This window comes from Strongylocentrotus purpuratus, unplaced genomic scaffold (genome assembly GCF_000002235.5).
Source record: "Strongylocentrotus purpuratus isolate Spur 01 unplaced genomic scaffold, Spur_5.0 spur5_scaffold_19, whole genome shotgun sequence".
Taxonomy (NCBI): Eukaryota; Metazoa; Echinodermata; class Echinoidea; order Camarodonta; family Strongylocentrotidae; genus Strongylocentrotus; species Strongylocentrotus purpuratus.
The window spans coordinates 30,927,002-30,954,375 of NW_022145604.1; the positions used below are offsets into that span (position 1 = coordinate 30,927,002).

Sequence of the window (27,374 nt, forward strand, 5' to 3'; positions counted from 1 at the left end):
GTAAAATCACGTGATTTTTACCTTTTTTGGGGGTTGGGCCCCCCCCCTGGCGCTCAAGGGGGGGGTGCAAATTGAAATTTTTTTTGAGGATCAAAAAAAAAATGTGTGCTCACTACCCCCCCCCCCCCCCCCCCCCCCCCCCCCCCCCCCCCCCCCCCCCCCCCCTGAGCGAATTTTTGGCCGGCGCGTTTTTCAAATTTTCGGGAGCAAAAAAAAAAAAAAAAAAAAAAAAAATTGTGCTCTGTACCCCCCCCCCCCCCCCCCCCCCCCCCCCCCCCCCCCCCCCCCCCCCACTGAGCGACTTTTCGGCCGGCGCGATTTTCAAATTTTCGGGAGCAAAAAAAAAAAAAGTTGGGCCCCCTCCCCTAAGAAATCCTGGATCCGCGCCTGCAAGTTACGATAGACATTTACGTACACCATACACGATTTTGAAGAGCGCCATCTAAAACAAACAGACACTAATCATTGACAACAAACAAGGATTGAGCCTGCTGAGCTGATCCTCGGAGGATATCTAGGAGGACCAACCAAGTCAGTTTCTTTCTCGGGAGCTGAGAAGTACCAATTTCGAAAATTGACAGTCATAATGGCTGCTGAAACATCTTGGATTTGGAGTGAATGGTTTTGGCTACCGTCTAATGTTTCATGGTCAGACCTTAAAAACACTGACAAGGCCGTTTATCCTCAGATTAATGATCTCTCTGTAATTTTTCCGTTAGCCGTTGCACTTCTTCTCATCCGCACTGCTTTCGAACGGTAAGTGGCTCTTATTTTGCTTTTCGGTGGGTGTTTAGGCCTACACCGCCGCGTGGAGTTACCATGGCGTAACGAACCAGACCAGGGCGCGCCGCACCGGGTCGGTAATTCATGAATAATTAGACTGTCACTTATATTCAATTAACTGTAGTGTTACTGTTTGATAAATGTTCACCAATAACATGGGTTTAGTCTGCATGGATAAGGTTTAATAGCCCTAACCCTTAAACAAGGTCGGGTATTTTGAGGGTTTCTAAGACTAATCAGGGGCGCTGGGGGGGGGGGGGGGCATCATGATCATGACACCCCCCCCCCCCCCCCCTTAGGCTAAGATCTTGGCTATGGTTGGTGATATGAAGATGAAATTTGGTACACATATTGAAAAGCCAAAGGGGAATACTGAACAACATGACAACAATATTTGTTTCAATATTTTGCTTTATTTTTTTATAATTAATTTATTTCTTAAACTTATGTAATAACTACCGGTAGGTCTAGCTAATATAAAATGCATTTTGGGGTCAAAATGTCCAAAACATACTTGTAGACCTACTTCTTTTGCAGTTACTTTTACATTATAAAATAGTTGGAAAATTAGTTTGGTGAGAAGTTCAACTTCATAGATACATATTAGTAGGCCCCAGTACAAACAAAATGTTAGTTCATATTTTATTTGTATTTCTTTGTTTACTTTTAATTCCTTAGTTTTCTATCGACATAATATGGTTTGACCATTAATAATAATAATGATAATAATAATTAAACATTTTTATATAGCGCATAACACATAGGCAAAATTGCATGTCTCTATGCACTTTAAGAAAAGAAAAGAAAAATGCACTGAGTTCATGATTCTGATTATTTATGAAGTGGTGAAGAGATATGTTTTCAGAGAATTGATAAAGGTTTTATAGGATCCTATGCTTTTCAGATGTTTAGGCAACTTGTTCCACATTCTAGGATATTCAAGAAAATATGTGAGAATGAACAATAACAATAATGTAAAAAAATATAATGCATATAAACTATACCGTACATTATTTTTAATTTTCTTTGTTTTTCATCGTTTAAAAAAAAAGTTTTCTATTTTTTAAATATATTTTATTTTTCTATTGCTGGATGAACCTAAGATAGCTACATGTAGGTCTCACTTAGTGTTTTTTTTTTCTCGAGAGGGGAGGGGGGGGGGGGAGGGGTTGATTTAAAAAAGTGGTGCTTCATACCACCCCCCCCCCTCTCTAGTTTGCAATGATAGATCCGACTGAAATGAGAAGGCACACGGTATACACAGAAACAATTTTTTTTGGAACCACCAATTTGATACTTAAATATGATAATAGTAATTAGTGTAAAAAGGCACACGCGCAGGGCAAATTGGCAATGCAAAAAAAATCTGAATCTGAACAGTGAACGTTTAACTTCAGCGTTGAACTGTCTGTCTAGACACCCGCCCTTATACGTTAACTACCTGGTCCATGCAGGTGAAGACTTACCATTACCGTTACATCTTATCAAATATCAAATTTGTATTAGCCCATAGGAAAGAAATGAGCCTGCCGCATACTCCTGCGGCAGACTTGCCGCAGATCTGCGGCAGACCTGCCGCAGACAGTCATCTTTTTCACATGCAAATTAGTTTTGCCGCAGACTTGCCGCAGACTTGCCGCATACTCTTTCAGTATGATGAAGAGTCTGCGGCAGGTCTGCCGCAGACTTGCCGCATACTCTTTCAGTATGATGAAGAGTCTGCGGCAGACCTGCCGCAGACTTGCTGCAGACCTGCCGCATACTCTTTCAGTATGATGAAGAGTCTGCGGCAGGTCTGCCGCAGACTTGCCGCATACTCTTTCAGCATGATGAAGAGTCTGCGGCAGACCTGCCGCAGACTTGCTGCAGACCTGCCGCATACTCTTTCAGTATGATGAAGAGTCTGCGGCAGGTCTGCCGCAGACTTGCCGCATACTCTTTCAGTATGATGAAGAGTCTGCGGCAAGTCTGCCGCAGACTTGCTGCAGACTTGCCGCATACTCTTTCAGTATGATGAAGAGTCTGCGGCAGACCTGCCGCAGACTTGCTGCAGACCTGCCGCATACTCTTTCAGTATGATGAAGAGTCTGCGGCAAGTCTGCCGCAGACTTGCTGCAGACTTGCCGCATACTCTTTCAGTATGATGAAGAGTCTGCGGCAGGTCTACCGCAGACTTGCTGCAGACTTGCCGCATACTCTTTCAGTATGATGAAGAGTCTGCGGCAGACCTGCCGCAGACTCTTCATCATACTGAAAGAGTATGCGGCAAGTCTGCGGCAAGTCTGCGGCAAAACTAATTTGCATGTGAAAAAGATGACTGTCTGCGGCAGGTCTGCCGCAGACTTGCTGCAGACTTGCCGCATACTCTTTCAGTATGATGAAGAGACCTGCTGCAGACCTGCCGCATACTCTTTTATATCCAGTACGTGGCAATAAAGTATGCATGTAGAAGAACCAGTGATAAACTGATTGATACTTCATAATCAATATTGGCAATATCGATATTACCAATTAGGTAATACCAATATATATCGATATTACCAATTAGGTATATTCTATTCTCAATTGTATTAACTTCATCACATTGATCATTTGAAGTGTATTCAAGAGTAACATTTAAAGTGACACAGGCTCGTACACATATATATACTAAATATGTATATTGTTTCTTGGTTAGTAATCATAGTTTCTTGGTTAGTAATCAATATATCTATTGCTTAAACATGAATGTAATTGTAACATGATCAGAAAAAATAATCTATTGGTTAATAATGGCAAAAGGAAAATAGAAATCACAAAAATGATGTGCATTGTCTTAATTTGCTTAACAAATCATGATAAATGTATTTTTCTGTCACACGTGTAAAGTAATAATGAATATGCATGAGATGATTGGTTTCAATTGGCCCTATTAGACTTTAATGGGATTTCCTGTGGCAGACCTGCCGCAGACTGTTCCTGTGGCGTACTGGTATGCGGCAAGTCTGGAGCAAAGTTTCGCCCTGCCGCAGATCTGCTGCAGACTGTTCCTGTGGCATACTAGTATGCGGCAAGTCTGGAGCAAAGTTTCATCCTGCCGCAGATCTGCCGCAGACTGTTCCTGTGGCATACTAGTATGCGGCAAGTCTGGAGCAAAGTTTCATCCTGCCGCAGATCTGCCGCAGACTGTTCCTGTGGCATACTAGTATGCGGCAAGTCTGCAGCAAAATTTCATCCTGCCGCAGATCTGCCGCAGACTGTTCCTGTGGCATACTGGTATGCGGCAAGTCTGCAGCAAAATTTCTTTCTGCCGCATACTTCGGCATACTCTTTGCCGCAGACTAAAAGTCTGCGGCAGGTCTGCGGCAGATCTGCGGCAGGTCTGCGGCAGGTCTGCGGCATACTTTTCACTTTCCTATGGGAGGTCCTTAGGAAGATAATGAGCAAGATAATTCTATTGTTTTTTGAGATGTTGCCAGCTTTGAGATAAATGGGTTGATTACTTGATTTGAGAGTTGTAAAAGGTGTTTTACAGTGAATGCAATCATGTGTTTTCTGTTTTTCTACCTGTCATCAATGTTCAACTAAACCTGACCCTGGGTATCAGATTATTTTTAACAAGGGTAAGACATAATCCCAAGACTCAAGAGGTTAAATATTAGTACTCAGGGGAAAAAATACACAGGGGCACTAGGGCACAAGGCGAAATAGCCCCTGAAATGCCAAAAAGAGCCCCTGAAAGTCATAAAAGAGCCCAAAAAAACTTGAATAGAGTTCAATGCAAAACAAATTGAAGAGTGTTATTTTCATGCACGCAAGCTTGTAAAGTAGCCCCCAAAATTTTTAAAGCATTTTTCCCTGATTAGTAGCATAATGACCAGTGTCAATATTTGCACACACACATGTATGATGATACGTGCGACTAAACTACTATCTTTCAAATTATCAGATTATTTTGAACAAGGGGAAAACTTAATCCCAACTTCTCAAGATAGTAATATGACCAGTATCAATATTTGCACATAGATATATGATGATACGTGCATCTATGTGAGCTTTTGAAGCCTACTATCTGTTGATTATTAATTAGGACAGAGTACGGTCGTTAGTTATAAAACTCATATGTACCTGTTACTCTAATACATGGTGTTATTGTGGTATATTTCCTGATACCAAAGCAAATATTATATCATTTGAGACAATCCTTTTTGCTCCAATATAACAAAACAAAGTATACTGAATGAGATTTTCCTGTTCATCATTTGGTGTTTTAGTAAAGAAGGGAACTTTTCAGATTCGACTATACCAGTAGTAACCTTAGTATATTAGTAAACAGAAAGGGGTGGCCTCCAGTTATATTAGAACTTTAGAAGCATAGTATGTGAGCCTTTAACAAAAACTACAAACCAGTGGGGAAAATTATGCAAGGCCAATTGGGGCAATTGGTCACTGACATAAATTTTTGAAATCTTGTTACCCAATTAATTACCAAGGATAAGCAAATAATCCTGATTGAACAAAACAAACTTTCTTATTGTATAGCCTGTGCATGTGCAAGCATGCCTCCAGGGCATTGAAGTCAAGCGTTAAAAATTGATGTAATATTGATTTACGGTAACTGATTTTTATTTCTTCTCAATATGTAGGATATACCCCTAACCTCCTGTTCAGGTAAAAATAACATGTAGAATTGTAGATACATTTACTTTTATATACAAAAGTAATTGAATCAACTTAGAAAGTTATAATTAAGTAATGAGCATTCTTCTAGTTTCAGTTTGCTGGGTTTGCCAGTGTTGTTGTGCGAACGCCATGTACACGTATGTATTTGTACTTTTTATAAGAATAGTATTTAACCACCGACTTCCCTGCCAAACAAATGTCATTATCTTCCATGCCCTTTGTATGCCCATCACTATGTGCTTATTGTCTGTGTTTCTATTGTGGGTTCTATTGTGTGACGGTTCATTGAAGGTGGTTATAGCTAGTATGCAAGGACCAGGCATAGACCAAGCTTAGAAAAGTTTGTTCACCTCCGTAGATCAATAATCAATATGGTGTCACATAACAGTTGATTTAAACAAAATGCATTGATCCCCGATTGGCTTTTGAGTTTCTATCAACCAAAGACATGCATAGACCTTGTCTACAGAAGCTCCTGTTTGGATGTTTCTTAGAATAGGAACACGGTTGGAGCGGTTTCGGTAATCTTTCACCCCCATCCACGTTACCCGCCCCCCCCCCCCACTCCGGGGTCGGAATGACCGCATGCGTGTTACCAAAATGTCCGGTAAAGGGGTACTTTTCGTGCGACAAAGTCCGGCCCGAGAATTGTAAAAAAAGGGGTGTATTTGACTTTTCACCCGGAGATTTCTTTAAAAAGGGGGTGTTTTTCTTTTTTCTCTCATCTCTTTGGACTCCAGAGAAATTATTCTGAATTCAAGTTATCGATCTCCGTACAAATAATTATAAATAATTCTTCTGATGATTCAATATTCACTTCAAAATGCTGATTATATTCAGAAGATTTCATTTTTGGGGGCCTGCTAATGGGCCACCCTGCCTATAAATAATGTTCCAACCTCAATTTTTCATCATATCGAATTGCGTAATGCAGGCGAGACCGCTGAGAGCGTTTCCCTTGTTGTGTTTTCTTTTTTATATAGTTTTGTATTTGTTTACTTGTTGAGTTCAATTATTGTTCACGGCCTTGCTGTAAAGCAGATCCTAGCTGATAGCAGGCTTTTTAGCCGTGATGAAATAAATTTAACAAAAAATAAAAACACAACATTATTTCTGAGATTCCCATGAAACTACGGTCAAACCTGCATTAGCAATCACCTGTTTAGAAAGACCACCTGACTATAAAGATCACATTTTTCATTTCCCTTGAATATGGTTTCTCATTGAAAACTAGCTCCACTAAAGGAACCTGTTAATAAAAACCAGTGCCACCTGCAATCCTGCATATAAAGACCACTTTTAATGTTTCCCTTGAGCATTCTTTATACAGGTTTCACTGAATTACAGTGTATGAACTTACTATCTGCTTCTGTTTTCTGTGAAACCAGAACCCTTTGCTAAATTTTACAAATAAAATGTTTGTGAATTTCCCAAATGGTTTAGATTCTTCAAAGTTATCTCCCACAAACTAATCATATCACTATTCAACAATTTTACACAGGGGGTCTAGATTGAAATTTGGTAGGAGTTGTGTCCATTGGAGATGATGGGATCCTTGTGAAATTTATTATCATAATTTGCTTATTAATTAGAAATATTACTTGGGCAAGTTTGGGGGTTGCAGTTCGAAACGAGGGGCCCTTGTTTACTGGGCTGATGTTTATTTGTAAGTGTCACTACAGGTACAGGTAGTATTATACATGTATGTTCCATGAAACTTTGTAGGCCTGAAAACACTGTAGGAATTTAGGGTACAATGTGGAGCTCTATACCTTGTTGGCTCCTCAAAGGGCCAAACCAACAGTTGTTGTAGGTCTACAGGTACAAGGACTCTTTGGTGTCTTGTCCTGCATTGTATGTCTTAGGGCTTCTGTACCTGTGCCACCATGTTAAATGGATGGAACCTCTTCAAGTCTTCACAAATACAAACAATCTGTTTACTAACCCTCATTGGCATGTACTGTACGTGCCTTGTAAAGGCTGGATTACAATACAAAGACAAACATGTTGCACTGAATCAGGATATCTCATACAGATTTTATATCACTGGCTGCCTGCAAGAAGGCCATAAGGCTTAGGCTACATGTATGCAGGGCTCACCTACTAAAAAAATAATTATTGGGGGACCGCGGACTTGAATTTTGAAATATGAAGATGAGGAATGGAGGCATGGATGAAGGCTCCTTAACTGCCAGCCCTGCGTCCAAACCCCAATCTTTCCTTTCTTGGGCGGTAAACATTGATGACAGGTTGCTATGTATTCAAGCCCCAGTCCTTGTTTGCTTCCTTACTATATTGTACACAATGAGTAAAGCTGTGTACATCATTGCCTTTTCTCTCCTACTCAGAGTGTCAATGAGTAAAGTCAACCGTACTCCGGCATTTGATTAAGTTGTGAATACCCTATTGACTGATGTTTGTTTCAGGGTTACTAAAGAAAACCTTTATTGCATGTATGCTGTACATCATGTATGGCCTGTCAAATAGGACTGCTGTATGTCTGAATTATTTTGTTCAGTTTGGTTTTGGTACAAACTTGCAAATTGTATAGGACAGCCTTCAAGGGAGAGGGGGAGGGGAAGGCAGTAATAGATCATCAGAATAGCCCCTCTAGGCCTTCAAAGAGCAAATTAATAAATACATTTATTTTTTTATTTATAGTGCCCTGTGTGTGATGCTGTGCATTGCCTAATTTATATGATGTTTTTTTTTATTTAATACCGGTAATGTTTTGGTATCCAATGACAGGTAAATGTGGACAGCTTAAAGTTTTAGAAGTTTGCTGACCAGTATATAACAAGAGTTTAAAATCTATGCATTGATATATCTGGAGGCAGTTTGCCATATTGAACAGCAACAGTGCATTATGATATAGGTCAATAACTGGGAATTAAGTCTGTCTACTTTACCACTCCCTTTGAATTTTTGCCAGTTCCTGCATACCTCAGATCTACAGGTGGTATAATTCCGTTCTGGGGCCATCCATCGTCTTTTTGTTCTTGTCTTTTGTTCACATCAAAATAGTATCCTGTCCTGCTGCAGTTCAGTCATGCTTTGATACCAATGAATGTAAATCTTTCTGATCTTTAACAATAGACTCACAACTGACCATGGGGCAGATGAAGAAAATTACCATTTTATTCATAGCACTACTATGCTATAAAATCCATGAACCTCTTTGAAGCAACGCCGACCATCACCATCTGATTGAGAAGGTTTACAAGTCGATCTCGAAGAATCAGACAATCTGTTGAAAAATTCATTTCTTCTTTTTTTTCAGATGTATTGCCATACCTTTTAGTCACAAACAGTACCGGTAGTTGGAATAAAAAACAAGAACTATTATGAAGCAACAACAATCGCAATTCTTTAGAAAATTAACAAGCAAGTCTCCAAGAAGTTAAAGAACCCTGACAATATCTTAGAACTTTCATTTTCTTGTCTCTTTCTGTCTCTGATGTGTTACCACACCTCAAAACCTCCATAAAGCAATACCCATCACCATCTTGAGAAGGTTTATAAGTCAATCTCCAAGATCATTAGCATCAATGTTTTATCCGACCCAATGCAAGTCACGTGTGGAGTACCTCAGGGCTCAATTTTAGGTCCTCTTTTATTTGTATTGTACATAAATGATTTAAATCAATCATTTCTATTCTTTTTATTTTTGTCAGTTGTATCGCCACACCTCTTGGGCTCTTAGCTGGAATAAAATCCAAGAACCATTATGACGCGACACCCAGCACCATCCTTGAGAAGGTTTACAAGTCGATCTCCAAGATCATTAGCAATCATTCTTATCATTTCTATTCTCTTTATTTTTGTCAGATGTATCGCCACACCCCTTGGGCTCCTAGCTGGAATAAAATCCAAGAACCATTATGACGCGACACCCAGCACCATCCTTGAGAAGGTTTACCGTACAAGTCGATTTCCAAGATCATTACTCATTAGCAATCTTTCTTATCATTTTTATTCTCTTTATTTTTGTCAGATGTATCGCCAAACCCCTTGGGCTCCTAGCTGGAATAAAATCCAAGAACCATTATGATGCAACACCCAGCACCATCCTTGAGAAGGTTTACAAGTCGATCTCCAAAATCATTAGCAATCATTCTTATCATTTCTATTCTCTTTATTTTTGTCAGATGTATCGCCACACCCCTTGGGCTCCTAGCTGGAATAAAATCCAAGAACCATTATGACGCGACACCCAGCACCATCCTTGAGAAGGTTTACCGTACAAGTCGATTTCCAAGATCATTACTCATTAGCAATCTTTCTTATCATTTCTATTCTCTTTATTTTTGTCAGATGTATCGCCAAACCCCTTGGGCTCCTAGCTGGAATAAAATCCAAGAACCATTATGATGCAACACCCAGCACCATCCTTGAGAAGGTTTACAAGTCGATCTCCAAAATCATTAGCAATCATTCTTATCATTTCTATTCTCTTTATTTTTGTCAGATGTATCGCCACACCCCTTGGGCTCCTAGCTGGAATAAAATCCAAGAACCATTATGACGCGACACCCAGCACCATCCTAGAGAAGGTGTACAAGACAGTCTCCAAGTGCCCAGACAGGAAGCGTCTTGAGGGTCTGGCCAAACAGCTCGACTGGTCAGTTAGAACGATAGAAAGATGGTTCAGACGGAGACGAAACCAGGACAGACCCAGCATGCTTGTTAAATTCACAGAGACAAGGTAAGATCTTTGCAGATATTCCCCAGGGACGGAGAGTTTCCTTACTGGTATTCTTTTTTGGCTGATTAAAGTCCTGTCTTGTCCCAGAACCAGGACAGACCCAGCATGCTTGTTAAATTCACAGAGACAAGGTAAGATCTTTGCAGATATTCCCCAGGGACGGAGAGTTTCCTTACTGGTATTCTTTTTTGGCTGATTAAAGTCCTGTCTTGTCCCAGAACCAGGACAGACCCAGCATGCTTGTGAAATTCACAGAGACAAGGTAAGATCTTTGCAGATATTCCCGGGGATGGAGAGTTTCCTTACTGGTATCCTTTTTTGGCTGATTAAAGTCCTGTCTTGTCCCAGAACCAGGACAGACCCAGCATGCTTGTTAAATTCACAGAGACAAGGTAAGATCTTTGCAGATATTCCCGGGGAGGGAGAGTTTCCTTATCGGCTTACTGGTATTCTTTTTTGGCTGATTAAAGTCCTGTCTTGTCCCAGAACCAGGACAGACCCAGCATGCTTGTGAAATTTACAGAGACAAGGTAAGATCTTTGCAGATATTCCCGGGGATGGAGAGTTTCCTTACTGGTATTCTTTTTTGGCTGATTAAAGTCCTGTCTTGTCCCAGAACCAGGACAGACCCAGCATGCTTGTTAAATTCACAGAGACAAGGTAAGATCTTTGCAGATATTCCCGGGGAGGGAGAGTTTCCTTACTGGTATTCTTTTTTGGCTGATTAAAGTCCTGTCTTGTCCCGGAACTAGGATGGACAGAGCATGCTTTCCAAATTCACAGAGATGATGTAAGATACTTTCAGATATTCCTGGAGACCGAGAGTTTCCTTATTCATTTTCCCCCTTTTTTCCTTACACGAATATATGCTGTTGTACCTGGATATATTGTACCTCGATATGAATGTTGTACCATATGAGATGGGGTGATGTGTTATTTCTCATTAATGAACCCCAAAATAATGAGTATACTCTCGAAATACTCTCTTCCCTCTTAAACAGTAGTCCTCATCATCATTATCATCTCTCCCTGTTTCTCTCTCTCTCTCTCTCTCTCTCCTTCTCTTTCAATTGTCTTGTGTGTTTTCTCTTATTTCACCTTCATGTGCATTTATTTCTCTTTCTCTCTTTCTACATTGTTTTTTAAGTTCCTTCTGTCCCACTCTTTTACAATCTCCAATGTATTCCCTTGGCATCAGTCAGTCTGGCTCTTCTCTTTATACCTCTCTCCCATTCTTCTTGCTGTCTCTGTCTGCCTCTTGCTGTCTTTATGCCGCTGTCTTTTTGCCGCTGTCTTTTTGCCTCTCTCTTTCTCTCCATCTCTCTCTCTCTCTCTCTCTCTATCTCCTCTCCTCTCTTTCTCTCCCTTTCTCCTCTCTCCTCTCTTTTTTCTCTCTCTCTCCCCCTCTCTCCCTCTCTCTCTCAGTCCCTCTCCCTCCTCCTTTTTATCACTTCTTCTCACCTTTATTCACTCATCAGTCATCTGATTTAATTGATCGAAACCCTTTCTTTGATTAATTACTCTCCACCACAGTTGGAGGAGTGTGTTTTACATCGCATCATTCAGCTATGGTATGTACATCGTACCCACTCAACCATGGTTCTGGGACCTTAGACTATGCTGGCAGCATTTTCCATTCCATGTAAGTTTCTTTATGGTTCAACATAGAGTTAAAGGGAAATCCAACCCAAATAGACAACTACTCTAAATGAAAGCAGAACAATCAGAGAATCAAAGATGAAAGTTTCAATTAAATCCGACTAAATATGAGAAAGTTATGAATTTGAAGGTTGTAATCACTATATGTATCCATGGGTAATTTAAATTGGCTGAAGCGGTAATGTCAATGTGATGTAGTGCCGGACTACTTTCCCATCTGTTCCAACATGTAGAATATAAAAATATAGTTCATTGCTCAGGAGGGTCTATTCTTTTTAGAGGACTTATAATAATATGCTATCTATAATATATTTTGAGTAGTGCCTTAAGGGAGAAGGAAGTTATGAGAAAAAAGAAATTAATGATATTTTTGTACACGGCCAATGGGAGATCTATAACTTCCTTACTATTGGTCCGATTCATATCAAACTCTGCCACCTTTCTGTTATTTTTCTACTTTCATACAAATTAATTTATTAAGGGTTGGATTGCCCTTTAGCAATTAAGTTATTCATAACCCTTTTAAATGTAATGTTTTTGTGTTTTTTCTTGACTCAAGAATGAAAGGTGGACTGGTTGAATTAGGGCATTTATTGAATACTTTTAGATGTAAGCAGTGCATATGAAAAAAAAGTGTACCTAACTTTGGTAGCTTCGAACTAAAAAGTTGTAATCTGTACTTGAATTATATTTTATGTAAAAGGGTGACTAATAACCTGTCTAATGATACCATATTCATAATAGTGCTGCCACAGATAAATGAGCAGGTCAAAATCCTCTTGTACCAAGTATGGGCTGAAGCAATGAATGAGGGTCAAAAGCCATTATGCATGTGGGTTATCACTTATCTCATTCCAATATAAACAATTGCTCACTTATTAATATTGACTATTAGGGAGTTGATGATAAATGGTGTTAATGGTCAAGGAAGTACTTATTACTTACAAAAATGAGTGAAAAAATGGATAAAACTAATTTGGGATAATATGAAAGTCTACTGTTAATTTCTTTAATACTTAATTACTTTAATATCATCATATGTGTTCTGTCCTGCATTTGGGTTTAGTAACCTTTGAGTTATCATTTGCTATTCTATATAAACACCTTATGCTCCTTACGTGTATGATATGGTGCAGCGGACAAGTGAGAGAGAGAACTATATCATGAAACCAGAAGTTGGTAGGCAGTTCAAAATAATGAAAGATTATCCTAGGAAATTAAACAAGGGAAGGCCTAGATACATTGCATCATTTTAAACAATGAAGCACGGAAGCACAAGGCATAATTTTAACTTTTAAAAGACCAAAGAAGGACATGCATATGGCCTGACCCATAAGGCGAATTCGACCAAACTTTTTAAAGACCCTAGTGCTCAGTCACCCATGGCAAAAATATTATGAATAGGGTATCATTAGATAGAAAACAAGTGACTCTTCATGCTGAAATAAATTTCAAAATCATATTGGTTATCAGTTTTTAATTAGGAGCTACCAAGTTTGGGTACACCTTTTTTAACATAATTTATATATCACATTTCTCAAGAAACATATATCGTGACAAATCAATTTTTTACATTAAAAAGATCAATCAAACTGAATGTTGTTTTGTATTGTGAAATCTTAATGAGGAAATTTAGTGCATTGGATTATTTTTAGTTGTTGAAGTTGTTGGTATTTGAATTTCCAAATGGACCAATAAAATTAATCTGAATGTGAATTATTGTTTATAAATATGGTTTATGTTTGCCATGTTTAGCAAAAGCACAGATACATGTTCAGTTCTAGAATTCTGCTAAATATTTATAATATTTGTTGTAAAATGCTTCCTGCTTGACATGATTCCAACGTTGCATGAATTATGATTTAACATAACTAAATATTTTCAAACTACATGAGGAATTTTTTAGAAAATGTTGTCATAATATTTCCCCTTTATTTATTTTTCTTGCAGCCTGTGACAACGGAGATCTACAACTACTACATGATCGAGATGTCTTTCTATCTCTCTCTCATTCTATCTCTCTTTACCGACGTCAGGAGAAAAGTAAGTATGATATGGTTGTGACATCATAATGAAAGTTATTTATAGAGAAGGTATACATGTATGTATCTGAATGTGTTGTGAAAATTAAAAACAATATGTTTTATTGATTAGAGTCAACAATCAAATATAACGTATGGAGGAAAATGAACATTACAATTCTTTAATGCGCATGATTTTAACTTATGTTACAGTCAAAAGAAGGTAGATGTGCATGAATTTATTCAATTTGAAAGTAAAAATGAAAGTTATTAAAATATATGCATAAATTTTATTAATCCTTAATAGTGAAATTGAAAGTTGCAAAAATCACATGATTTGCATTACATCACATGGTATTGATAATGAAACAAGTATATATTATGATGGAATGTTTATGGTTTTCAATCTCATCAATAGCCCAGTTTGCTTTACCATACAGAATTCTTTTCAAATGATATATTCACAATAGGAAGTGGTATTATGAATGCCAACCCATGTGAGAAAAACTTGCCTATAGTATAAGAAATTTGAAATAAAAACTTAACTTTTGTTCAAAAGGTATGCAAAGAATTAGTAAACAAGTCTATTAAACAAGTCTATAGATTTGATGACCAGGGTTATGATACACTACGAAGTGCATTGATTAGTTACTTAATTGGAAATGCATGAACAAGGCATTCAATGAATTTCTTCCAACCCAATACCCATTTACCTCACCTGGATGGAGAGTAGCAAATGTAGATTATAATGTCCTGTCAAAGGACGTTAGTGCTGTGGCAAGGATTTGAACCATGCACCTTGTGATCCACAGACCAGTGACTTGACCACTAGACCACAACATCTCTATTTATTTGTATAAGAATGTGTCTCTCTACAGCTGTAGGATGCGGTACGCTGCAAAAGTTTTATGTGGTTAGATGAGCAAGTTTGCGTTTGTAAAAATGACGCCTGGCCGGAATGCTCCCCAGGGAGTGGGGAATGTGCATAAATTGTGCGCTGAATCCAATGACCGGGGTGATAATATATCTGTTAAGCGCTTAGACACATTGTTGATGTATTAAGCGTTACATAAAAGCTGAATATTATTATAAGTAATTGTTTTGTCTGATTTTTTTTCTTTTTCATTCAGGATTTTGTTCAACAGTTAATACATCATTTTACGACTATCTTCCTGATGGGATTCTCCTGGACGTGTAACTTCACCAGGGTTGGATGTATCGTCTTGGTAACGCATGATGTAGCAGACATCTTCCTAGAGGTAAGGATAGTCTGCACACTCAGACTCTAATTTGACACCTAAACACCATTCCGTAAAGTCTTGAACAGAGCCTAACTCTGTCAGTCTCTGAAGCCCCTCTAAAGTGTTGGGAGCCTCCAAATTGGCATCAATTCGATGGCAAAATTTCACTTAATTTGTATCTTAATGTGAAAGAGGATGTCATTTAAGACACATTTCTGCAAAGATTTTCAAAACGAATGTGTTTGAAATAGAATATTGATGAAAGAATACAAAATTAGTTTCGGTATACGATACCCTTTAAAAAAAAAAGTGTTCACCCCTTCTACTATACAATGATTCTTTATAAATGTTGTGGATAATTTTCATCTGGTCTGCACAGGCTCGTGAGTGTTCCGCTGATTTCGAAATTTCAAGACCATTTGCTTCTTTTTTGTAATTAAACAAATATTATTTATTTCAATTTTTTTTTCTTACCCTTACCCTAATCCCGTACCCCCATATAACTTCCTCCTTTTGGGAATTTCTCATTCTCACCCCTGATAATACTACCCATTGTTCTCATAAAGTGCTTTTACAGATTACTGGTCAGAGTGCAGATACAAAAAAAAATACACACAAAAATGTATTTTGAATAATACCTTAGATAGCACTTAGCACGTACCAGTAAATGTTGTAATTACCAATATACAAATATTGGGCGTGGTATTCATATCAATATTGTAAAAGATAAGGACATAACAATAGCAATTGCTTTAGACTTGTACATGTATATCACCTGTCAGACCTGTTAAGAGCCAGATAGGTGTTAATAATTAAACACTCAGTTAACACAGCACTGACTTGCAGTAGCAATATGAACTTGATTTGGTTCTATATGATTTATTATTTTCTTATCTCAACCCGTTGGGGATTTGCCCTTGATAGGCCTTTGGCCTGTGCTAGTCCCTCCGCATTATTCGATCTCAATTGTCATGTTATGTATTGTTCTTTACTGCATGTTTTTCTTTCTAATGTCATTTTTTATTTTTTATTTCCTGCATTGATTTACACATTTTACTGTTTTTATGACTTTTGTTGATATAAATAAATAAATGAAATGAATGGAATTGAATTAAATTACGATATGGAAAGAGTTGGGTTTTTAGTTCCTTTTTGAGAGTTTCTTCTGTAGTACAGCAGTACAATACAACCCTTATTCTATTGTCAGTTGAATGCCAGAATGGTATTAACCTATTTTTATTTTACACAGGGTCAATACCCATCTGACTCCTTGCAGATGCTATAGATTTATGAGCAATGAAGCAAGAAAAAGAATATTGAAACAGGATTATGTTTTTTACTCTTCCATTGAATTCAAACCACAATGTTCACAAGTACTACATCGAAAGTCAGAATTCAAGAATTCAACGTCATGAAAGATTTATTGTGATGAGACTTCTGTGAATAAAAGGGTTCATGGTTTATGATCATGAGTGCATACCTACTTGTACTAAGTATTGGAATTATAGATCATACCTGCAAAAGTGCAAAGCAATCATGGAAAAAAGATGTCATTCGATGATACAGGGCAGAGAATACATTTAACATAACATAACATACCATAACATAAACATAGTATATCTGTAAAGTGCTTAGAGACATTATAGATGTATTAAGCGCTATGTAAAAGCAGAATATTATTATTATAACATGATCACCAAATATCACAGTTGTTTTGCACAATGGAAGAATGTACTTTAAAGGTAGGGGAAAAGTTTTTTTTAAAGGTAGTAAGCAGTACAATGTACGTTTATATCTAGAAAGCTTGAAAACCATGATTTAGTTTAAACGTAAATGTTCATCTTAAAGGGATCCGGTAACTTTGTCTTCAAATCCTTGATTTAGCTCATGCTGCAATGATGATTATAAACCTTTAAGTCAGTCAGGAACCCCATGAGTTTTACAAGTCGATCGCCTGTCTGGTTATCAAGGTATTTATGATTGAAAATCAAAATCAAATTTTGCGTTTGCCAAACGGTTTTCATAACACTACAGTCTATTTGGGAAAACGAATATGGTAAAACCGGTCACTCAAAGGTTTTTAGCTCATCCGGCCCGATGAGCTTATGCCATGGCGTGGCGTCCGTCGTCCGTTCGTCCGCCCTTCCGTCCTGGCATCCACAGTTTTCAAAATGCTTCTTCTTCGTTATTTTTCAACCGATTTTGATTCTGATTGTTTCATATGATAGGGCCAGGAGGAGGATGTGAAACTTCTACACAGAATCGTGAAATTCATTATATATGCTAATTTATGCAAATTTAAGGACATAACAATAGCAATTGCTTTAGACTTGTACATGTATATCACCTGTCAGACCTGTTAAGAGCCAGATAGGTGTTAATAATTAAACACTCAGTTAACACAGCACTGACTTGCAGTAGCTATATGAACTTGATTTGGTTCTAAGTGATTGTATACTTTATTAGCTTTATCATTTTCTTATCTCTACCTCACTGGGTATTAGCCCTTGATAGGCCTCCCGCCTTTGCTAGTCCCTCCATATTATACTCAGTTATAGTGTTATGTATTGTTCTTTACTGCATCTTTTTATGCCTCCGTTACGAAGTAGCCGGAGGCATTATGTTTTCGGGTTGTCCGTCCGTCCGTCCGTACGTCCGTACGTCCGTCCGTCCGTCCGTACGTCCCGTTCTCGTGATCGCGTTATCTGAAGAACCGATTGATGGATTCCTGCCAAACTTTGGTCATGTATGTATCTTGCAGAGCCGATGAACTGATTAGATTTTGGGGTCACGAGTTCAAAGGTCAAAGGTCACAGGGCTCATTATGTATGCAAAAACAGCTTGTGATCGCGTTATCTGAAGAACCGATTGATGGATTCCTGCCAAACTTTGGTCATGTATGTATCTTGCAGAGCTGATGAACTGATTAGATTATGGGGTCACGAGTTTAAAGGTCAAAGGTCACAGGGCTCATTATGTATGCAAAAACAGCTCGTGATCGCGTTATCTGAAGAACCGATTGATGGATTCCTGCCAAAATTAGGTCATGTATGTTACTTGCAGAGCCGATGAACTGATTAGATTTTGGGGTCATAAGGTCAAGGTCAAAGGTCATGCGGCTCATTATGTATGCAAAAATAGCTCGTGAACGCATTCTCATTAGAACTGACAAATGGATTACTATTTAACTCGGGACATCTTGTAGAGCCAATGAACTGAGTAGATGTTAGGGTCATGAGGTCAAAGATCAAAGGGTCATATATGTATATGAGAAATTGCTTGTAATCACGATATTCTGAGAAACTGTTAATGGATTACAATTGAACTTGAATTTGAAAAATTTCTTCTGTTTTTGTTTGTAAAATTGCTCTATGACGGAGGCATCATTTCGACTGCGCGCAGTTGAAGTTCCATCTAGTTATTTCTAATGTAATATTTCGATTTAAAAAAAAAAAAATTTCCTTCTGCATTATTTTACACATTTTACTGATCTTTATGAGTTTTGTTGAAATAAATGAATTGAATTGAATTAAACTACGACATGGGATTATTAAGAGTTGGTTTTTAGTTTCTTTTTGAAAGTTTCTTCTGTTGTACAATAGTACAATAGAACCCTCATTCTATTGTCTGTTGAATACCATTTTACACAGAGTAAAAGCCTATCTGACTCTTGGCAGATGATCAATTTATGAGCAATGAAGTGAGAACAAACAAATTGAAACAGGATTATGTTTTTGTTTCTCTTCCATTGAATTCAAACCACAGTATTCATCACAAGTACTTTTTGTAAATCAGAATTCAAGAATTCAACGTCATGAAAGATTTATTGTGATGAGACTTCTGTGAATAAAAGGGTTCATGGTTTATGATCATGAGTGCATATTAAGTATTGGAATTGCAATAATAGATCATACCTGCAAAAGTGCAAAGCAATCATGGAAAAACCAATAATGTATTGTGTGAGATTTCGTTTGATGATACAGGTTAGAGAGAGTAATGCAATGAATACATTTAACACAACACAACCATAACATAACCATAACATAACCGTAGTATTATCTGTAAAGCGCTTAGAGACATCGTAGGTGTATTAAGTGCAATATAAAAGCAGAATATTATTATTAAAATATGACTACCAAATTTTACGGTTGTTTTGCACGGTGGAAGTACTTTTAAGATAGTAAGCAGTACAATGTTACATCTAGAACGCTTGAAAACCATAATTTAGTTAGACTTAAATGTTCATCTTAAAGCGGGACTGCACTACGTGTAGCTACTTGCGCCTCTATATAACCAACAATGCCTACATGTAAGCAGTATCTGTTGGTCCCCAATGGTCCCTTTTTTCTCCATGTCAATTGAGAGCTGAATTGATGAGATAACTACCTGCCAGTGACCACACAGAGAGGTCTAATCCCTCCTGTCCAAACTAGTGCAGATAGGCTTTAAATGTCTGAATTATTTTGACTTTGATTGTTGATGATAAAGAGGGCCCTGAGTAGGCCTAGTTATGAGTCTACCTTGTTACAAGTTATAATCATATTTATCATGAACAGGTACAGGTATATTTATGACTAATTTTAATTTTCTCCCCACAGTTTGCCAAAATATGTGTTTACGCCGCCCGGCATTCGGCAGCTGATGCCCTATTTGGAGTTTTTAGCATTGTATTTTTTGTTTCTCGGATATTATTCTTCCCATGCGGGTAAGTTAGAGTTATAGGGATAATAGACATGCTTATATGATATTCTCTTTCACTACTCTTTTTTATATCTTTTGTTTTCTCCCTCTCTTTTCCTCCCTTCCATCCCCTCTCTTACTTTCTCTTTCTCTCTCTCTTTCTCTCTTACATTCTTCCTTTCTTCTCTTCCTGTACTCTATATTCAACTCACTTCCACCTCTCTCTCTCTCCCTTTCTCTCTGTCTCTCCCCATCTGTCTGTCTCTCTCTCTCTCTGTCTCTCTCACTCTTCCACTTTATATCTCTATCTCTCCCCTCCCCCTCTCTCTCTCCCCTCCCCCTCTCTCTCTGTCTCTATGTCACTCTTTCTCTGTCTCTCTCTCTGTCTCTATTCCTCACTCTCTACCCCTCTCTGTCTCTCTCACCCTCGCACTTTCCCTATCCCTCCCCTTCTCTCTCCATCTCCCCCTCTGTCTCTCTCTGTCTGTCTCTCTCTCTCCCCTCCCACTCGCTCTGTTTGTGTGTGTGTGTGTGTCTCTCTCTCTCTCTCTCTCTCTCTCTCCCCTCTCTCTCTCTCTCTCTATCTCTCTTTCTCTGCCCTTTCCTTTCTATGCTTATTGCATAATGTACAGACGGGGAAGATGTTTAAATATGCCCAGTTTGAGGCTGGTGCTAACTCCATGTTCGGTGTGTTTACTGCTGCCTTCTTTCTGTCACGTATGCTCTTTTTCCCGCTCTGGTAAGTTCGCTTACTGATCGACTTCAGAGGCACTCACTCTACATGTCTAGATTATATCGTCGCCTGGCTGGCAGAAGGTCAATAATGAAACTTTAAGCAGAAGGGCGTTAGCACTAAATCGCCTCAAACTTTTATAAAACTTACCTATTTCCATGTTCTACTACAACATTTCTATTCGTCTTTTATGTTTTAAACCAATTTTCGGGATGGAAAGCAGTTTAAATATAAACCAAATCTTTAAATTTGAAAAGTAGTTTTTGAGCCGCTATAAACGCCCTTCTGCCACCCGGGCGACGATATATATATATTTGTCATTTGTATCACTGACCATTATTAACCCACATATCGTCACATTCATGAGATAATTGCCTTCATCGTTTTGTACCTCTAGAAGAAAAAAATAGAAAAAGAATTTCTGTCATTTTTGTTGCAATTGATATAGGCAGTTAAGTTCTGGTTAATATAAACAAAGTTTGAGGCTCAAAATTGACTTACGGCCTTATAAGATTTAGGGCTAAATATTAGTTTGGTCAAAAAATGACTTAAGCAGTAATTCTAATATTTAGCATAACTATCTTTGTTAAAAGTTGTTATACTATACAAATATATGCTGTCATTTTAGGCTCTGGTTAAAAACTTCATAATAGTAAACATTGACTAGATTTTGTCCTTTTTAGACTACTGGATTTTGTTTTTTGATTATTTGGTGTAAGGTGTGAATTATAATCAGGTAGACAACCCGCCTTGCACGATTATTGTCTTGTTTGATTAGATGTTCTGCTGCATGAAAGTATTTACATAACTTATCTTGCTATTAATGTACCTAAACCTGTATTAGATGTGTTGTCAGCTTCTTATTCAAACATTAAGTATGAAGTCATCAATATAAAATTGAATTTATGGGCATGATTACACAGAACATTTTTAAACTGTTTATTTTCAAAGTCCAACTCTCATTTGATCTAATATTTAGAGAACAAATGTTGGTTTAACACTTGTGCAAGATCATATATGTTGTATGATTGATATGGCCTGTGAAATGTTATTGAATTGCGTGTATGCTTCAGATTCATAATGATCTGGAAAGAATTTCAAAGTGTGAAGAAGTAATTGGTTTTAGATGATGAACTTGAACAAAGCATGTTTTCAGATTCTTTTTTTATTTTGGAACCCCCCCAAATGTCAGTAATTGGATTTTTAGAGATGTTATGCCCCCTCCCATCCCCAATTCCTCACTCAGGATCTCATTGATGGAATGACAGATCGATGCAAAATAAAAGACACACATACAAAATCATTTTCCTCTGGTTCTTGCTCTCTCTCTCACACAATTTCTGTCTCTTTGCTTAAATTTTTCTCCTTTTATTTTGCCACCCCCATCTTAACCCTATCTATCAATGGTCTTTTTCTTTTTTTCTTGATCTGTCTTCATTTCTCTCTTTTCTCCGCTCTCCATCTCAATCTTACTATTCTCCTTTTCTGTCTCTCCCTTCTCCTCTTTATATATATCTGTCTATCTATCTATCTTTCTGTACATTTAGCTTGCTTCTTGTTTTGTTTTATATCGTTCTAACAAAAATGATAACCCATATATATCAGGATTGAATTTTGATGAATTATTTGAATTTTGAATTTCATACTTCCTACAGGATCATCTACAGTGCTATTTTTCATTCCCTGGAGATCATTGGACCTTTCCCTGCGTACTACGTCTTCAATGGACTCCTGATCATTCTCCAGATCCTCAATAGTTCCTGGTTCTCTCTCTCTCTCTCTCTCTCTCTCTAATTATATACATGTTTATATTTATGTATAGGTATATATATATCCCTCTCATGTTTCTGTCTCTCTGCTCCCCTTCTTTATACCTTCTTTTTTCACCAACCCCCATTTCTATTCCCTATCTGCCTATCTATCTCTTTTCTCTTTCCTTTTCTTAAGTTCTTCTTCATTTTCTTCTTCTTCTTGTTCTTGTTCTTTCTTCATTACAGTTTTCCCTGCTCACCATCTCTCTCTCCACCTCTCTTTCCATCTCAATCTTACTATTCCCCTCTTTTAATTTGTCTCTCCCTGCCCCTCCCCTCTTTGTATCTACATGTATCTGTCTATATATCTATCTTCCTTTATATTTTGCTTGCTTCTTGTTTTGTTTAGTTTTTTATGATAATCCTTTTATATCAGGATGTTGTTTAATTAAGTTAATTTGATGAATTATTTGAATTTGAATTTCCTACTATCTACAGGATCATCTACAGTGCTGTCTTTCATTCCCTTGAGATCATCGGCCCGTTCCCTGCGTACTACCTCTTCAATGGACTCCTGATTATTCTCCAGATCCTAAATAGTTTCTGGTTCTTCCTCATCGCGTGCATGGTGTATAGGGCCCTCGCTCATGGACAGGTAACTAGAGCTATGTTTGTTTGTTTTATTTATTCACCGTGTAAAATAATTGGTTACAGATAACAAAATTTGGTGGGTTACATCGAGATATTATACATAGTAGGAACAGTGCATAAACAAAAAAAATTTGAAGCGCAACTTCCCTAAGATAACATAGATGATAATTATTATGTTTAGATAGAACATGGCTTAAAATAAGACATTCTGTCGTTACAAAAATAAAACAAAATACAAAATCATGCCCCTTAACGTATTTGAATAACAAGCAAAAACAAGGAAATACACATTACCTCTTCTTGACAAAAAATAGCACTGTTAACAAAAATTCCTCAAAAGTTAACAAGCATATTTTGAGAGAAATAATTCCTTCAGTTTCTTTTAAAAAACAAAAGGTTATTACAAGTTCGTATTTCAGGTGGCAAAGCATTTCAAATGACAGGACCTATCTAATTAATCTGTGGGCTAAGGAATTCTGTGTGCACATGGATCCCTGGTATTTTAAACTTTTAAGTTTGCGAAACCTCAGAGTTATAACAACGATCCACTGACAATGACAAGGGTTCACACAGGACTGACACAACAAGTTTCAAAGATTCAAGATTCAAGATATTTTATTTAACCATAACAATGAAAAAATGTACAAACAATAATACAAAATACAGTATGGAATATGGACAGGACCAAAAGAAAAACAACTGCTTGAGTGGAAAGGCCCTGAAAGAGAGAGAAAAAGACAACAAAACAAATGCTAATTAGAATCAAATTGAAAGAGGAAAAATAAATGAATTGAATCGAAATTGAATTAATCAATAATAGAAACTAAATTACACAAATAAACACACAATAGGCACACTAGCTCATGTACCAATCCTAAGTAGCCATGATATGTGATAAATTATTCAATAAATTACTACGACATTGCTCTTTAAACCTAGATAAAGTTGAGCTGATCTAATTTGTTCACCTAATTGATTCCAAAGTTTTTATCCAGTATATGTTAATGAGTTTAGGGACGATATTAATTCCACTTTAGGTAAATGAAACTGTTCCCTTTAACTATTAGCGACCCCCAACACCCACTAATTGCTCATGGTTTTCGCGCGTTCACCTTACATCTAAGATCTGTTGTGTTTTGTAAATATTTGAGTAAATTTAAAGTTTTGTAACCAAAAGTGCTTCCAAACAGTCCCCAACTATAAGATAACAACCTAAACTTAAAGTTCACGGATCACCCTGTGAACCTCACAATTGTCAATTCAATAATTGTTGTTATGATTACCATTGTTAGTACCAATTATTATTATTAAGTAAATAACGCCAAAACGCCTTGGGAGAATGGGGGAGCGAAACAAACTGAATCACTATATAAAGCCTCGCATCTCCCTTCCCAATAGAACTGATTTGGGATGTGCAGGTGAACCACTACACCAGGGCTTCCCCTCTTATACAAATATTCAAATAGTGCAGGGGATTCATAATATGCAACATCCTATCTGAGGGACAAAGTTTTTCAACTGTTTACCTAGCCTGAATATATACAATGTATGGAACGAGATGGGCATACAACGCAGGCTTCAATCATCCGCCTTGGTTGGATTCGGTCTCATGATCTTTGGTTCAACAACAGAAACTATACCAACTATGCCAACTGTTTAATCCAAAATATCAATGTACAATGTATCCAGTTTTGTTATGAATGATTTACAATATGTATTTGATATGAGAGAAAATAATAAAAAAATATCTTAAAAAAGCAAAAACATTGGCCTTACTCACCTCCTGGTATTTATGATTACGATATAGATATTGCATGCTCTGTGGTTCTATCATCTATGTAACACAATATGTGATCTAACAAAAGTCACTATATTTCTCCTCTTTGGTTTCACAGGTTACAAAGGATGCAAGGAGCGACGTGGAGGAGAGTGGCTCGGAAAGTGAAGAGAAGGAAGAGACTAATGGGAAAATGAATCACAACCACAACTACACCAATCACATCAATTCCAATTCCAACTACAAAGCAGTAGCCAATCCCCACTGAGCATCGTTTGAATTCATCCAATCAGGATGGGGCATCTGGGTGAAAGCAATCTCAACATGCTAATTTTTTACTCCACAGAGGGGATCGATGTAGAAGCCTTCAGCCAATCCGATCACCATTCAGCATCATTTGAATGCGTCTAATCAGGATAATTTCTTGATTATGTTTAAAACAATGATTTAGTTTGAAGTGGAGATTATTAAATGTGTTATCAATATTTAAATATGAATATCATTGATTGGATTGGTTGTTCAATATCTTCTGCAGAAAGTCAGGGGGATTTGAAGATACAGAAGTTGATGTGAATAATAACTCATGTGCAGACTTTTAAAAGAATACTGAGGTTACCGGTACTCTTTTTAATAGAGAGGACTGAAAACGCACGAACCACTTGTGCTTTTTATGGCTAAATAACCACATTTTTTCTAACAGAACCAGATGCCTCTGACAGCAGAGGTATTTGTTTCACTTTTCTGGTTGAATGTTTAATACCCATTAAGATGTCATGTCCATCTACAGTGAAACCTGTCTATAAAGATTACCCACATGAGACAAGAAAGGGGTTTTTATAGGCAGGTGTTCTTTAAGTACAGTTACCTATAGTACATGTTTTAATGAGAAACCGTTTTCAAGGGAAACAAAAAATGTGGTCTTTGGAGACAGGTGGTCACTGAAGCAGGTTTGCAACTATAGTAACACATTCATTCATCCATCTTCTTTGAAGGAAGGTGGATATGGTTAGATGATGTAAACAACTTTATGCAAACTGATCTTCTTGCTACAGTACAGTCCCCCGTCCTGTGTATTCTCTACTGTTCATGAAATAAGTAATGTATTCAAATATTTGATCAGTCTTTCGTGGGTATAGGGTGTAAATTTTATTTATTTTGTGAGAATTTTTTGTACTATTACATATTTTATTGTAATTTGGTGGATAAATGTTTCTGGATTGAAATAGGGTTGTCTTGTATAATAATATGCCTTAATTTGAAAAGTGCTTGCAGTTGGAAAAGTTTTGTGGGATTCTCATAAATGTAGAAATGAAATGCTTATTATACTGACAAAATGTGATTACTGAAACAAAAAATGACAATTTCTTTGAAATTTGAATCGGTAGAGAATATTTTGGTTGGTTTATTTGCAGAAGCACTGTTCATATATTCTAGTGCAAACTTGCATAGCGCCCTCTATTTTGATTTGTAACCTGTTGGACATTGAATTCTCTCATTTCCCTAGAGTTAATAGGAAAAGGAACTACATACATGTACATGAAGTTCCCATAAGCAATGGATTAACTGATTCTGACTGGTAATTCAACTGGAAATTAAACTGGTAAATCAACTGGTAAATTAGGTCAGCATGTATTTCTTGACCCCAGAAATGATTGCAACGAATATACTGATATGTTTATTTTGATACAAGGTATTTTAACCCACCTGCATGTATATTCCATGAATGAAATGATCATCCCATACCAAGTATTATTAAAACAGAGTTGTATTTACTCACAGAGCTTTCATGATCGTAATATTGAAACCAAGGAGTTGTTACTCCTTTATGAAACAAATTTCTTGACTGCTGAAAGCAACAAGGTAATTGAATCACATTGCATTCCAAAGTTAATGCCTTTCTACATCTCATAATAATAACAATATGGGTACCGTATACATCTGTGCTTGTATCACCCTCTACATTGTAATATCGTCTACCGTATTGAGAGTTAGAGGGATGTTAAATCACATTGCATTCCAGAGGTAATGTCTTTCTGCCTCTCAGTATATCACTGATGACAGAGTTATACATCTGTGCTTGTTATAGCCCTCTCGATAATACTATCATTTATATCCCTTCTATGAATATTCATGAGTTTTCTAAATACATGATTGGTCAATTGGTGGTCACGTGATAAAATATAATTTCACTATTTGAAAGAAATCTCTGCCAGAGCTCCGAATATTTTCCACTATTTTTCATGGGCAGAACTGCGCATGTTCCATGAGATTTTCAGGTAGAAAAGCATTGTGACATCTTATCATGTTCATTAAAAAGTAATGCGCAATTAGCGCGTCTCATTAAGTGCGCGTTAATATAATTGTGCGCAGGTTAAATTGACAAATTCAAACTGATTGTAAATTTCTCCAATACCTGGCCCAATGTGGGTGACATAAGAATAAAGTTAAAACCATATGCCAGCCAATCATTAAGTCAAATGTTCGGATCGTAACGAAGTGATATAAAACAAATATACCAAGCATTTAGTTTGTAAGAATAGTGGAAGTTATATATCTTTGGAGGGACTGCAATAGTACTATTTTTCCTTGGGGCTTCGCCCCTCGAAAATATAGTACTTTGCCAGTCCCTCCTCAGATAAATAATTTCCACTATTCTTTCTCACAGCATGGTATATTTGTATACTGTTAAGAGCTAGATTATTGTTGACTCA

The 27,374-nt window shown here is 37.3% G+C and overlaps 1 protein-coding gene across 1 annotated transcript; it reads left to right on the forward strand.

Annotated features, from left to right (window-relative positions):
* The first annotated feature begins 479 nt into the window (after positions 1 to 479).
* LOC115926214 (ceramide synthase 6-like) lies at positions 480 to 26,903 on the forward strand. The gene is made up of 8 exons (XM_030990872.1): positions 480 to 756; positions 9,914 to 10,150; positions 11,684 to 11,792; positions 13,760 to 13,852; positions 14,961 to 15,089; positions 20,384 to 20,490; positions 22,734 to 22,890; positions 24,782 to 26,903. The coding sequence occupies exons 1-8, from the start codon at positions 587 to 589 to the stop codon at positions 24,929 to 24,931; spliced, it is 1,152 nt and encodes a 383-aa protein (XP_030846732.1). The 5' UTR covers positions 480 to 586; the 3' UTR covers positions 24,932 to 26,903.
* Positions 26,904 to 27,374: the final 471 nt, after the last annotated feature.